General features: G+C 40.6%; 1 protein-coding gene across 3 annotated transcripts in view; it reads left to right on the top strand.

The window, feature by feature from the left end:
- LOC110517476 (protein Wnt-7b) overlaps positions 1-12,653 on the top strand; it is a 55,615-nt gene extending 42,962 nt beyond the window's left edge. For all 3 annotated transcript variants that reach the window (XM_036969229.1, XM_036969228.1, XM_036969227.1), the window contains 2 exons: positions 324-595; positions 10,942-12,653. In XM_036969229.1, coding sequence (XP_036825124.1) covers positions 324-595; positions 10,942-11,421 — 752 coding nt within the window. In that variant the 3' untranslated portion in view covers positions 11,422-12,653. The remainder of the gene's footprint in view (positions 1-323; positions 596-10,941) is intronic.
- The last annotated feature ends 3,978 nt before the right edge of the window (positions 12,654-16,631 follow it).

Genomic DNA, 16,631 nt, shown 5'->3' with positions numbered 1-16,631 from the left:
ACTGTGGACAGCACCTAGCTACAGTACTCTCCCCTCCCCACTCGGCCTAGAATCACAGCACTGCACACTTGGAGGCTGTCCTTGAGGACTTGTGGTCTGATGCTGTGACCATCTTCTTACCAAGTTGCAGGAGGGGCCGGAGGTAGGAGGGAGGGACGCCAGGGAGGTCTTGCCTGGACGATTGTACCTGATTTCTTTAACTAGAGATCATCAAGTCAAAATAGAGCAACAAGGTCATAGTACACAAGCTTCTATGACGTTCTGTTGTCATCGCTGTAATTCTACAATTATTTAACGTCCCTAACCTCTCTACCTCTTCTCAGGTAGCCGGGAAGCTGCGTTCACGTACGCCATCACGGCCGCCGGCGTAGCCCATGCCATCACGGCGGCGTGTAGCCAGGGAAACCTGAGCCAGTGTGGCTGTGACCGGGAGAAGCAGGGATACTATAACCAGGAAGAGGGCTGGAAGTGGGGAGGCTGCTCGGCAGACATCAAGTACGGCATTGAGTTCTCCAGGAGGTTCGTGGACGCCCGCGAGATCAAGAAGACCACGCGCCGGCTGATGAACCTCCACAACAATGAGGCAGGGAGAAAGGTAAACAACCACATAGAAGAAATACATATTTATCTTTTTAGATCAGTGTGTGTGTGTGTGTGTGTGTGTGTGTGTGTGTGTGTGTGTGTGTGTGTGTGTGTGTGTGTGTGTGTGTGTGTGTGTGTGTGTGTGCGCACGCTCGTTCACTCGTGCATTTGTGGTTTGTGTGTGTGCACGCGCATCCATGTGTAAACACCCCAGCCCAGATAGAGAATGGAACCTACAGAGTGGTGGCGGCAACCCCTAAATGGGGGTCGTGCTGATTGACAGTTAGCCTCTCAGTAGCCTGTTTTGCTTTAGCTCAATTACAGTTTTTTTTCCTACTATAATGTGGGGTGTTTTTCTCTTGGAGATCTGGCACACTTCTCCTGTGGCGGTGGTGGTGGTGGTGGTGGTGGTGTGGTCCTGGGCTATGTTTGTTTGTTATTAGTCATCCCAGAACAAAGAACAACATGAATCATAACAGAGAGACAGAGAGAGCAAGAAAGTCAGAGAAAGAGAGAGAGAGCAAGAGAGAGTAAGAGAGAGCATGCCTGCCTGGGCTTCTCTGGCGTTCTGGTGATAAATGGATCTAATGAATAAGCGGAGCGGAGCGAGGACGGTAGCCGGCTGCCAGATGGAGTTCTGCCATGGCCCTCCATCCAGCCCTTTCATGGAATTATGAAGTGTAAAGTCAGGAACAGGATATTATTGCAGGTCTCTCAGCCGTACCAAAAACACAGCACTGCCATTTCACTGCGCCCATTCAGTTTCTGAAAGCACAGCGACAATGGTGGAGTTAACGCAGGCAGACTGATATGAGGGGATCGTAGTCAGGTGACCTGTCTGAGTCTGAGTTAAGCCTGGCAGAGGTTTGGTATGGATGATGGGATTCAATCAAACACACGCTGTGGAAACGGGGCGTTGTGGGGGATCAGTACATTTTTAAGTGCAATCTGTTCACGAGACAATGGGGAAACTCAGCTAAACACATTTTTTTTGTTTGAAAGGATGCATTTTCACAGTACAGGAATAACGTGATTTTCTTCACAGTGTTTGTGGTTTGATTGATGCTGGCCCGAGACTACTACTCTACCACTACAAAGATCCCTCTGTATCTAGAACATTCCGACACAAACACTGTAGGCTCCAGTTATGTGAATCCCAAATAAATACAGACAAACCCATGGAATGATTTAGTCTCTCTGTATACTGGGATCCAGTGAGTTTGACAAATCTGGTCATATCTGACTAATTGGTAACAGACAAGGTTTTGATGGACACAGTGTAAAGTAAATGTTTTCAACCATTCAGTAATTCTGTTTCACACAGACATTCATTGTGGTTTATACCACCATATATTTTGGGAAATCCTCATTCTGAATCATCATCTGTAACGAGATTATCGGTTGACCCTCAAGTATTCTATGTACCTTCTCCCCACACTTTCAATCGAATATCTGCTAATGAGGGATTTCAAAACACATACAGTGTCAATGTAAGAATCAGGCAGCATTTATTGATCCATAACTCTGTGTACATTGTGTACATTGTGGAAATGTCTGACAGAAACGATGACTACTGCTGGCAAGGCGTCATGCCAGGAAAAAAACTGCTCTGGAAAAATGCCCTGCCAACAAAACTGAATATCTTATATAACGAATACATACTTGGTTCTTACAAGTAGAAAAACCCAGTTAGGTTGGAAGAGTCATGTTCATGAAGTGGACTTCATCCACTCTATTCTCCACAGAAAACAACATGTACTGTAGTCACAGAAAACAACACGTACTGTAGTCACAGAATACAACACGTACTGTAGTCACAGAAAACAACACGTACTGTAGTCACAGAAAACAACATGTACTGTAGTCACAGAATACAACACATACTGTAGTCACAGAATACAACACGTACTGTAGTCACAGAATACAACACGTACTATAGTCATAGAATACAACATGTACTGTAGTCACAGAATACAACACATATTGTAGTCACAGAATACAACACGTACTGTAGTCACAGAATACAACACGTACTGTAGTCACAGAATACAACATGTACTGTAGTCACAGAATACAACACATACTATAGTCATAGAATACAACATGTACTGTAGTCACAGAATACAACACATATTGTAGTCACAGAATACAACACGTACTGTAGTCACAGAATACAACACGTACTGTAGTCACAGAAAACAACACATACTGTAGTCACAGAATACAACACATACTGTAGTCACAGAATACAACACGTACTGTAGTCACAGAATACAACATGTACTGTAGTCACAGAATACAACACGTACTGTAGTCACAGAATACAACACGTACTATAGTCATAGAATACAACATGTACTGTAGTCACAGAATACAACACATATTGTAGTCACAGAATACAACACGTACTGTAGTCACAGAATACAACACGTACTGTAGTCACAGAAAACAACACATACTGTAGTCACAGAATACAACACATACTGTAGTCACAGAATACAACACGTACTGTAGTCACAGAATACAACATGTACTGTAGTCACAGAATACAACACATACTGTAGTCACAGAATACAGCACATACTGTAGTCACAGAATACAACACGTACTGTAGTCACAGAATACAACACGTACTGTAGTCACAGAATACAACACGTACTGTAGTCACAGAATACAACACGTACTGTAGTCACAGAAAACAACACGTACTGTAGTCACAGAATACAACACATACTGTAGTCACAGAATACAACACGTACTGTAGTCACAGAATACAACACATACTGTAGTCACAGAATACAACACGTACTGTAGTCACAGAATACAACACATACTGTAGTCACAGAATACAACACATACTGTAGTCACAGAATACAACACATACTGTAGTCACAGAAAACAACACATACTGTAGTCACAGAATACAACACGTACTGTAGTCACAGAATACAACACGTACTGTAGTCACAGAAAACAACACATACTGTAGTCACAGAATACAACACGTACTGTAGTCACAGAATACAACACGTACTGTAGTCACAGAATACAACATGTACTGTAGTCACAGAATACAACACATACTGTAGTCACAGAATACAACACATACTGTAGTCACAGAATACAACACGTACTGTAGTCACAGAATACAACACGTACTGTAGTCACAGAAAACAACACATACTGTAGTCACAGAATACAACACATACTGTAGTCACAGAATACAACACATACTGTAGTCACAGAATACAACACATACTGTAGTCACAGAATACAACACATACTGTAGTCACAGAATACAACACGTACTGTAGTCACAGAATACAACACGTACTGTAGTCACAGAATACAACACGTACTGTAGTCACAGAATACAACACGTACTGTAGTCACAGAATACAACACATACTGTAGTCACAGAATACAACACGTACTGTAGTCACAGAATACAACACATACTGTAGTCACAGAATACAACACGTACTGTAGTCACAGAATACAACACATACTGTAGTCACAGAATACCACACGTACTGTAGTCACAGAATACAACACGTACTGTAGTCACAGAGTACAACACGTACTGTAGTCACAGAAAACAACACGTACTGTAGTCACAGAATACAACACGTACTGTAGTCACAGAATACAACATGTACTGTAGTCACAGAATACAACACATACTGTAGTCACAGAATACAACACGTACTGTAGTCACAGAAAACAACACGTACTGTAGTCACAGAATACAACACGTACTGTAGTCACAGAATACAACATGTACTGTAGTGACAGAATGCAGATTTACAGTAGGTAAGTAGAGGCCTGTTGTTGAACAAGGATTGACTTGGTCCTGACACTAAACTGCTGAGGACAGCACACAATATTTCCCAGGTGCCCTAGGATTAGGCATTTAGAGGAGTTCTCTACTACACTGTGTGCCACATGTCAGAGATGAGCTTGGTAATGAACGGGTGGGTACCAGTGCATTTTGAAACGATTCCGTTTCTAAGATATATGACTGCTATCTGAACATGTAAGAGTGTTTTGATTTAAGATAAGAGGCCTTGAAGTGTTGATTTGCATGTTCTTTTATATTGTGAAATCCAGTATTAAATACTTATTTCATTCAAACGTCATGTTTCTTTCGTTAATTAACCAACCCATGATCCCAGCATTCACACTGATCCAGATGCAAACAGTTAATAAACATCTGTCGAGAATGTCGTATCTGCAACGCATTAAATAGCTGAATGATCCACATTTAACTCAAGCGTAATGGTGTATGGTTATATGAGATTTATATTTATTTTCCCTTGCTATTGATGTAGTCTTCAGGAAGGTAGGGATAATTATATGGTTGAATATTACCAGTAAGTGCATTTTCCCTTGTTTTTGACATATAGCTGGCATCAGTGTCCCTCTTAGAATGTCAGATATGCCTGGTTTGGTCTACTTCATAGGGAACAGTCACTCTACGCCAGATTGGGAATGTTTGACCCTCAGATGTAAATGGATGTGGCACAACGCACAAAACAAACAACCAGTGTGAATTCAGATCAAACACAACTCTCTATTCTATAACACAATGTACTCAAATACTTTAAAATCAAAACAACTGTCTTTGGAATGGCACGCATCTGTCATTGTGAACATCCGTTTCCACTTACAGGGACTCCTCCATACAAAGAGGGCATTCACCAACCGTCTGCTGAAAACTCTTTGTTATTCATTAATAAACACAATGTTGAACTCAAATAAATACGTCCTCTTCACTCAGAATGTTTCTTGGTCTCTCTCTAAATAATTTACACTGAGTGAACAAAACATTAGGAACACCTGCTCTTTCCATGAAATAGACTGACCAGGTGAATCCAGGTGAAAGTTATGATCCCTTATTGATGTCACTGTTAAATTAACTTCAATCAAATCAAAATGTTATTGGCCACACATATTTAGCAGATGTTATTGTGGTTGTAGCGAAATGCTTGTGTTCCTAGTTCCAACAGTGCAGTAGTGTCTAACAATTCACAACAATACACACAAATCTAAAAGTAAAAGAATGGAATAAAGAAATATATAAATATTAGTAGCATTGACTAAAATACAGTAGAATAGAATACAGTATATACATATGAGATGAGAAAAGCAGTATGTAAACATTATTTAAACATTGAAGTGACTAGTGTTCCATTATTAAAGTGACCAATGATTCCAAGTCTATGTATAAAGGGCAGCAGCCTCTAAGGTGCAGGGTTGCGTAACCGGGTGGAAGCCGGCTAGTGATGGCTATTTAACAGACTGATGTCCTTTGAGATAGATCTGTATAGATGAATGAGAGGAGACAAGTTAATGAAGGATTTTTAAGCTTTGAGACAACTGAGACATGGATTGTGTATGTGTGCCATTCAGAGGTCGAATGGGCAAGACAAAAGATTTAGTGCCTTTGAAGGGGGTATGGTAGTAGGTGCCAGGCGCACCGGTTTCAGTGTGTCAAGAACTGCAATGATGCTGGGTTTTTCACGCGCAACAGTTCCCCATGTGTATCAAGAATGGTCCACTACCCAAAGGACATTCAGCCAACTTGATACAACTGTGGGAAGAATTGGAGTCAACATGGGCCAGCATCCCTGTGGAACACTTTCGACACCTTGCTTATAGATTCCATGCCCCGACAAATTCAGGCTGTTCTGAGGGCAAAAGGGGGTGCAACTCAATATTAGGAAGGTGTTCCTAATGTATATGTAACACAGAACCCAAACCGGCTGCGCGTGTGCGCCATCGTGCGCCATCGTACATACATTTATTTTGTCCCCCTACACCAAACGCGACCACGACACGCAGGTTAAAATATCAAAACAAACTCTGAACCAATGACATTCATTTGGGGACAGGTCGAAAAGCATTAAACATGTATAGCAATTTAGCTAGTTAGCTTGCAGTTGCTAGTTAATTTGTCCTGGGATATAAACATTGAGTTGTTATTTTACCCGAAATGCACAAGGTCCTCTACTCCGACAATTAATCCACAGATAAAACGGCCAACCGAATCGTTTCTAGTCATCTCTCCTCCTTCCAGGCTTTTTCATCTTTGTACTTATATGGTGATCACATTTACACTTTCATAGTATTGCCACGACAACCGGCAAAACAGTTCGTCTTTCAATCACCCACGTGGGTATAACCAATGAGGAGATGGCACGTGGGTACCTGCTTCTATAAACCAATGAGGAGATGGAAGAGGCAGGACTTTCAGCTCGATCTGCGTCAGAAATAGAAAGGAGTTCTATTTTAGCCCTTGGCATCGCAGATGCTCGTTGGAGCCCGCGAGCAGTGTGAGTGCAATAATTGAATAACATGGATTTCTACATTTATTTTGCGAGGCTCGCGCACGCGAAGTGTCCGGTATGGTCAGCATGTAACACTGAAGAGAAAACAAAGCATTGGTGTGAACTGTGAAGCTGACGTTATATCAGAGAAATACCATCCATTGAGCAATGCCATCCAAATGTCTATTCAATCAATGAAATCGTCAGCAATTTCAACAAAAATAAATAAATATATTTCTATTTGACACGTTTTAAAAACAACAGCTGTACACTAACAGTGAAGTACTATATACGTATATATATATATATTTATAAACTGGGTGGTTCCAGCCCTGAATGCTGATTGGCTGACAGCCGTGGTATATGAGACCGTATACCATGGGTATGACAAAACATTTATTTTTACAGCTCTAATTACTTTAGTAACCAGTTTAGAATAGCAATAAGGCACCTCGGGGGGTTGTGGTATATGGCCAATATACCACGGCAAATGGCTGTATCCAGGCACTCCACGATGCGTAAGAACAGCCCTTAGCCGTGCTATGTTGGCAATATCCCATACCCCTCAGGCCTTGTTGCTTAAATATAATAATACACAGTTGAAGTCGGAAGTTTACATACACCTTAGGTAAATACATTTAAACTCAGTTTTTCACAATTCCTGACATTTAATCTTAGAAAACATTCCCTGTCTTATGTCAGTTAGGATCACCACATTATTTTAAGAATGCGAAATGTCAGAATAAAAGTAGAGAGAATTATTTGTTTCAGCTTTTAGTTCTTTCATCACAGTCCCAGTGGGTCAGAAGTTTACATACACTCAATTAGTTTTTGGTAGGATTGCCTTTAAATTGTTTATCATGGGTCAAACGTTTTGCGTAGCCTTCCACAAGCTTCCCACAATAAGTTGGGGGAATTTTGTCCCATTCCTCCTGACAGAGCTGGTGTAACTGAGTGAGGTTTGTAGGCCTCCTTGCTTGCACACGCTTTTTCAGTTCTGCCCACAAATTTTCAATAGGATTGAAGTCATGGCTTTGTGATGGCCACTCCAATACCTTGACTTTGTTGTCCTTAAGCCATTTTTTCACAACTTTGGAAGTATGCTTGGGGTCATTGTCCATTTGGTAGACCCATTTGCAACTAAGCTTTAACTTCCTGACTGATGACTTGAGATGTTGCTTCAATATATCCACATAATTTTCTTTCCTCATAATGCCATCTATTTTGTGAAGTGCACCAGTCCCTCCTGCAGCAAAGCACCCCCACAACATGATGCTGCTACCCCCGTTCTTCACGGTTGGGATGGTGTTCTTTCGCTTGCAAACCTCCCCCTTTTTCTTCCAAACATAACGATGGTCATTATGGCCAAACAGTTGTATTTTTGATTCATCAGATCAGAGGACATTTCTCAAAAAAGTACGAGCTTTGTCCCCATGTGCAGTTGCAAACTGTAGCTTGGCTTTTTTATGGCGGTTTTGGAGCAGTGGCTTCTTCCTTGCTGAGCGGCCTTTCAGGTTATGTCGATATAGGACTTGTTTTACTGTGGATATAGATACCTAAGTACCTGGTCCTTTGCTGTTGTTCTGGGATTAATTTGCACTTTTCGCACTAATGTACGTTCATCTATAGGAGACTGATAGCATCTCCTTCTTGAGCAGTATGATGGCTGCATGGTCACATGGTGTTTATACTTGCATACTATTGTTGTACAGGTGAATGTGGTACCTTCAGGCGTTTGGAAATTGCTCAGAAGGATGAACCAGACTTGAGGAGGACTACAATTTTTTCTTGAGGTCTTGGCTGATTTCTTTTGATTTTCCCATGATGTCAAGCAAAATAGAGAGTTTGAAGGTAGGCCTTGAAATACATCCACAGGTACACCTCCAATTGACTCAAATTATGTCAATTAACCTATCAGAAGCTTTTAAATCCATGACATCATTTTCTGGAATTTTCCAAGCTGTTTAAAGACACAGTCAACTTAGTGTATATAAACGGCTGATCCACTGGAATTCTGATACAGTGAATTATAAATGAAATAATCTGTCTGTAAACACTTGTTGGAAAATTACTTGTGTCATGCACAAAGTAGTTGTCCTAACCGACTTGCCAAAACTATACTTTGTTAACAAGCCATTTGTCGGGTGGTTGAAAAACGAGTTTTAATAACTCCAACCTAAGTGTATGTAAACTTCCGACTTCAACTGTATATACAGTACCAGTCAAATTAAAAATCCTACAATGTGATTTTCTGGATTTGTTTTTCTCATTTTGTCTGTCATAGTTGAAGTGTACCTATGATGAAAATGACAGGCCTCTCTCATCTTTTTAAGTGGGAGAACTTGCACAATTGGTGGCTAACTAAATACTTTTTTTGCCCCACTGTATGTGTTATTTCATAGTTTTAATAGCTTCACTATCATTCTATCATTCAAATAGTAAAAATAAAGAAAATCCCTTGAATGAGTAGGCGTGTCCAAACTTTTGACTGGTTCTGTTTATATATATATATATGCAATTTCTCGCATGGACTAGCCTTCATTTCTCAGAACAAGAATAGACTGCCGAGTTTCAGAAGAAAGGTCTTTGTTTCTGGACATTTTTAGCCTGTAATCGAACCCACCAATGCTGATGCTCCAGATACTCAACTAGGCTAAAGAAGGCTAGTTTTATTGCTTCTTTAATCAGAACAACAGTTTCCAGCTGTGCTAACATAATTGCAAAAGGGTTTTCTAAGGATCAATTAGCCTTTTTAAAATAATAAACTTGGATTAGCTAACACAACATGCCATTGGAACACAGAAGTGATGGTTGCTGATAATGGGCCTCTGTATGCCTATGTAGATATTCCATTAAAAATCAGCCGTTTCCAGCTACAAGTCAACATTAATAATGTCTACACTGTATTTCTGATCAATTTGATGTTATTTTAATGGACAAAAAATGTGCTTTTCTTTCAAAAACAGGGACATTTCTAAGTGACCCCAAACTTTTGAACGGTAGTCTATAGAGTGTCATTTTGCCACAGTGCCATGGTGTATACTGTACTTAGACATTAGCTAAAAGTGCTCCAAATACACCACAGACAACAGTTGTCTTTTGGTCCATGCAACAGTGTGGTATCGCTCCATGTTTTGACACATTTAATTAAAGAATATTAAGACGGTTAGAGACATTGAAACTTTATGCTTTCACGTATTCTCAGACTTGTCTTGTAAAAATTGGTTCCTGATTGTTATCTGAGTTTGTCCTTTTTAAAGTGTCAGGGAAGACTTTGGAGCAGTGTGATTCATTAGTATCATTAAATGTTCTCGTACTTTTTAAAAAGAAACAACATCAATGTTACCAAGCCCAATAGAGGATTGTTGGACAACATCATGTCACATTTTCACCTTGCATTTGGTTTAGGAGTTCAGTAGTTATTGCCAAACGCACTAAAATAATATCCCTTCAAAGGACAGTTGTTGGCTCAAGAGGTAATTCGTAGGGAGTTTTTAGAAAAGTGTGGTGGTTCACCAACGTTTGAGAACAGCTTGGTCTTGTCTAATGTTCTTTTATTATAGAAAAAACTGATATTATCCAAGGAACATCTTTTCTCACTGACCTTCTGTGGATTGTTTTTTACATCATTCAATTCAGCAGCAGAGCTAGCTAGCAACCTCTTCACCCTTTGGGTTTCTTTGGGTTTCTCTTTCCACCCAAGTCAGGTCATCTCTCTATTTCAACACTGGGCCTACCCCAGTAAAACATTGTCATGTATGACTCTCTCTCCCTGTTTGTCCATGTAATGTTCAGCAATGTAATCTAACACCATGTAACCACCTCTCCCCCTGTTTGTCCATGTAATGTCATGTAATGTAATCTAACACCATGTAACCTCCTCTATCCCTGTTTGTCCATGTAATGTTCAGCAATGTAATCTAACACCATGTAACCGCCTCTCCCCCTGTTTGTCCATGTAATGTAATGTAATGTTTAGTAATGTAATCTAACACCATGTAACCTCCTCTATCCCTGTTTGTCCATCCAGGTCCTGGAGGAGCGGATGAAGTTGGAGTGTAAGTGTCATGGCGTGTCAGGCTCCTGCACCACCAAAACCTGCTGGACGACCCTGCCCAAGTTCCGAGAGATCGGCTATGTCCTGAAAGACAAGTACAACCAGGCGGTCCACGTGGAGGTGGTCCGGGCCAGCCGACTACGCCAGCCCACCTTCCTCAAGGTGAAGAAGACCCAGGGCTACCGCAAGCCCATGGAGACCGACCTCGTCTACATCGAGAGGTCGCCCAACTACTGCGAGGAGGACGCAGCCACGGGGAGCGTTGGCACCCAGGGGAGGCTGTGTAACCGCACCTCGCCCCACACAGACGGCTGCGACCTCATGTGCTGTGGCCGGGGCTACAACACGCACCAGTACACCAAAGTGTGGCAGTGCAACTGTAAGTTCCAGTGGTGCTGCTTCGTCAAGTGCAACACATGCAGCGAGAGGACGGAGGTGTTTACCTGCAAATAAAGGGGCATGACATAATGGACCTACAGTACGGTACTATGATTGGAAGGGGCGTGGCAGGACTACCTGGATGACAAGGAAGACCCCAGAGAAAAGATAAAAGGACATGTCTTGGAACAGGAATAGTGAAAGATTTAAAAATAAAAAGGAATGGAATGTTCAATATCAGCTCTTCATGGCATCGTTTTGCACAGCAGAATCTATATGAGCTTTTTAAAAGAAAAGTGAGGGCTAAATATCAATAGATAATAATACTAAAATCTTTGACTGACTGAGACAGAATAATGTGTGATCATGTACTGATGTAAAAGTTATGACTACAGGAAGCAAATGGTGCCTGGATGGGAACTGTGCATTGCACTCTGGGATTTGTAGTTATTTTTTTCACAAAATGGCTTCTTCATGGAACAGAAAGACAGAGACAGACTCTGGAGATGTGGTAGAAAATGACAGTAACTGTTGAGGGATGAGACTGGCATGAGACTCTAAAAGTCTTTTAGTGAGAACTTTGAGTTTTACTTTCTTTTTCCACAGAGGGAGAGAGCAGAGGTGAATATTTGAGCCCCCAAACTGGAGGTGTTTTCTTTTTGGAGCTGTGTAGACATGAAGAACGCTGTGTAAGTGTGGTGCCTTTGGGGCGCATTGAAAGTGGAGAAGTCTCTATAGTAAGCCCTCTGCTGCCAACTGGAATACGGTGGAGTATGTTAGTTTTCCAGTCACACTGGAACTGTCTGTTTGAACACTGAAAATAAATTGTTTATTTATGTTATAGTATCTTAAAACAAAGCACTAACGGGTAGAAATGTCTTTTTTTGTACTAAGTGTAAAAATTACTTTTTAGAAAACTCTGACTGAAGATAATGCGTGTCTTTTAGAATATGGCCCTATCCCACTATCCCACTATCAATCCCCCTTTTTCTAAAATGGTTTCATTGCTACTGGTGTGTTGACTACATAAAACATCAACAATACAGGGTATTTCACATCACAATCAATCACATTGGTTCTATTTTGCTGGAGCATAGCTTTTGTTTGCAGTCATTTATGCAGCAGACGTTAGGCCTACATCCTGTCTGGGTTATTTAGCATAGACAGTAGCAAGAGAACTCATCTCTTAACCGCAAAGATCCTTCCTCAATTATTTAAACATGATATTGCTGGATGTATTGTAGAGTGGTGCACTGATATTATTTTCTATTCAGAAACGACCAAAATTAAAAAGAAATAATCTCCCATTTGACTGCTTTTTGAAATTTATTGCAAAGAAAAACAAGACTGAGAATCAAAGAAAAACAAGACTGATAGTCAGTGAGTGAAGTCTGCTGGTCGTGAGAGGAAATGTTAGGTTTTAGCCAACAGTTTCGATAATTCACTGCTTCCAAAGCTGTGTTGGCATTCTCATCTGTATTCATTGGTTGTGGTTAAACTATACCAAGTGTCAGGCTATGTAGAGTTCCATTGACGTAAACCATCAGTATACATCACTGATCAAAAACAGTCATTATTTTCAGCATCTTTTCGTCATGCTTAAAGCTAGAATATTTAGTTGCAACATCCATTTTTGGACTTATAAACGAATGGTATATACCCATTGATTTTTGAAGAATATAATTTGTAAATGCCTCATGAGCTTAGTTCAACTGTCTCATCCTATCAGAATCCCAAATATAAGCCTGTTTTACTCCAATGTCTGTAAATAACGTAAACAAACACTGTATAGCCTTAAAACATGATTGAAACTATAATTTTGATGTCTGGGATGGTCAGTCATTGCATCCATAGCTCTGTCTATGAATTTGAGAGTGGTTACATTTCTCCAGGCCCATCCCTCAACTTTTTCCCAAAAAGGAGGCGGGTGACCACTTTGGTATAGTTTCAACAGTGGATTTTAGCTTTAACCTTCATATGTTGATAAGAGAATATTTGCTTTCTGCTTATTTGAGATTATGATGACCGAAGGTTTACCTGTCAGATGGGCCAGTTTCTTTCTTGGCTAATTTATGTGTTCTAATTTTGATTAAAACCACCGCAGGCATGTTGCTATTTCTAGATACAGTATGAACTCAGCAACAAGGGGACAAAAGCGTGAAAATGATCCAAACCATCTCTCAAACAGTTTCTCATAATATTACTAATACACATTTAGCAACACCAAAACAAACAATATGAAAAACTCAACCTGAATCAGTTATTTCAAACCTCTTTGGCAGAAAACCATACAGTTGAAGTCAGAAGTTAACATACGCTTAGGTTGGAGTCATTAAAACTCATTTTTCAACCACCTCACGCATTTCTTGTTAACAAACTATAGTTTTAGCAAGTCGGTTAGGACATCTACTTCGTGCATGACACAAGTCATTTTTCCAACAATTGTTTACAGACAGATTATTTCACTTATAATTCACTGTATTACAATTCCAGTGAGTCAGAAGTTTACATACACTAAGTTGACTATGTCTTTAAACAGCTTGGAAAATTCCAGAAAATTATGTCATGGCTTTAGAAGGTTCTGATACATAATTTGAGTCAATTGGAGGTGTAGCTGTGGATGTATTTCAAGGTCTACCTTCAAACTCAGTGCCTCTTTGCTTGACATCATGGGAAAATCTAAAGAAATCAGCCAAGACCTCAAGAAAAAAGTGTATACCCCCACAAGTCTGGTTCATCCTTGGGAGCAATTTCCAAACGCCTGAAGGTACCACATTCATCGGTACAAACAATATTACGCAAGTATAAACACCATGCGACCACGCAGCCATCATACTGCTCAGGAAGGAGACGCGTTCTGTCTCCTAGAGATGAACGTACTTTGGTGCGAAAAGTGCAAATTAATCCCAGAACAACAGCAAAGGACCTTGTACAGATGCTGGAGGAAACAGGTACAAAAGTATCTATATCCACAGTAAAACGAGTCCTATATCAACAATCCTATATTGCCGCTCAGCAAGGAAGAAGCCACTGCTCCAAAACCGCCATAAAAAAGCCAGACAATGGTTTGCAACTGCACATGGGGTTGTACTTTTTGGAGAAGATTGTACTTTTTGGAGAAATGTCCTCTGGTCTGATGAAACAAAAATGGAACTCTTTGGCCATAATGACCATCGTTATGGTTGGAGGAAAAAGGGGGAGGCTTGCAAGCTGAAGAACACCCTCCCAACCGTGAAACACAGGGGTGGCAGCATCATATTGTGGGTGTGTTTTGCTGCAGGAGAGACTGGTGCACTTCACAAACTAGATGGCATCATGAGGGAAGAAAATTATGTGGATATATTGAAGAAACATCTCAAGATGTCAGTCAGGAAGTTAAAGCTTGGTCACAAATGGATCTTCCAAATGGACAATGACCCCAATCATACTTCCAAAGTTGTGGCAAAATGGCTTAAGGACATCAAAGTCAAGGTATTGGAGTGGCCATCACAAAGCCCTGACCTCAATCCCATAGAGAATTTGTGGGCAGAACTGAAAAAAGCGTGTGCGAGCAAAGGAGGCCTACAAACCTGACTCAGTTACACCAGTCCTGTCAGGAGGAATGGGCCAAAATTCACCCAACTTATTTGTGGGAAGCTTGTGGAAGGCTACCCGAAACGTTTGACCCAAGTTAAACAATTTAAAGGCAATGCTACCAAATACTAATTGAGTGTATGTAAACTTCTGACCCACTGGGAAACAAAAGCTGAAATAAATAATTCTCTCTACTATTATTCTGACATTTCACATTCTTAAAATAAAGTGGTTATCCCAACTGACCTAAAACAGGACATTTTTACTTGGATTAAATGTCAGGAATTGTGAAAAACTGAGTTTAAATATATTTGGCTAAGGTGTATGTAAACTTCCGACTTCAACTGAATATTGTTTGGGCCAAGTGCGTGTTAATCCACATAATGTCGGTGCTCATCTCAGTTGCCCATGTCAACTGTTCCACCAAATACCCAAAGCCCTTATTTGGCCACTGACTCCCTGAAATTCACCACATGCATTACATGTCTGGCCATTGTATGTAGAGGTTTGAGCCACCAACATGTATATAAAACATACCCCTTATTCAGAACTTCCAACCACCCTTAATATGGCTATTGGCGATATGAAGGAAGCATAAATCATTCAATATTGTTAATACATTATTTTGTACACATAGTGTACATAGTAATCTGTGCTTTGTTTGTCTTTATGGCACGCAGGGAACAAAAGTGAATTATCTCTCGAAGCCCATCTCCGAGTCAGTCAGTCACATGCGAGTCTGAGAGAGACTGATGAGGGGAGGATAATAGTAATAATAATAATAGTAATAATAATAATGTCTGGTATGGAGTGATTGGTATCAAACACATGGAAACCATGTGTTTGATACCATTCCATTCTTCCCTTTCCAGCCATTACAATGAGCATGTCCTCCCTAATTATGCTTCCACCAGCCACCTGTGGTCTTGGGGCTTTGTGAAGGTCTGGCTTGGATTGTCAGAGCTGCCTCTGAAGATAAACCTTCTCACGCTATCATCTGATTAATTGGTCTAACTCAGTCACCATGCATTGCCCAGGTTCCTGGATGTAGGCCTGCGGTACGTCAATATATCACCATTTGATATGAGATAACTTATTGACATCAATAAGTTATCTCTCAAGTGTTATGGCTGCCATTATATGTTGATAGAGTACCAGTACAGTGATTATCTTAACTCTCTGGACCCTCTCCATACTCTCTGTGTTGGCAGAATTGGCATCCAGTGTCACTGGGGAAGTGGAGCTCCATGCAAATGACCTGTGCTGAATAGGCAGTGCCTCAGTTTGCCTCTTGTTTCTGGACAAAAACGAGAGTTTCGTTCTTTTGAGTGTGTTTTCTAGATGGATGGGATGGCTGGATGGAACAAGGATGTGCATGTGCAGCCGGAAACAGCAAGTGAAAAGAATGGCTAGCAGAGAAAGGGGCTGGTGAAAATGGGTTGGGAGAGGGAGCGAACGTGTGGGGATACTGTTCAGGAGGTACAACCCTAGGATTAACCTATCAGGTCTGTGTGGCGGAGAGCAAATGGTGTGAATCACAAATGTTTGATTTGTGTTGCTGTGTTTTCCTCAACTGGGATGATGTGTTCTCTAATAGTCAATATTCAATAAGTTAAATAAAGGTTAAATAAATAAAAAATATTCACATTTTTTAAGATCAATTAAGATTAAGATCAGATCAAAAAAGTAAGAAGAAACCCATAGCCTAGTCA

Source organism: Oncorhynchus mykiss, chromosome 30, assembly GCF_013265735.2.
Source record: "Oncorhynchus mykiss isolate Arlee chromosome 30, USDA_OmykA_1.1, whole genome shotgun sequence".
Taxonomy (NCBI): domain Eukaryota; kingdom Metazoa; phylum Chordata; class Actinopteri; order Salmoniformes; family Salmonidae; genus Oncorhynchus; species Oncorhynchus mykiss.
Note: the sequence above shows the minus strand (reverse complement) of the source record. Positions and strands in the feature narration are given on the sequence as shown.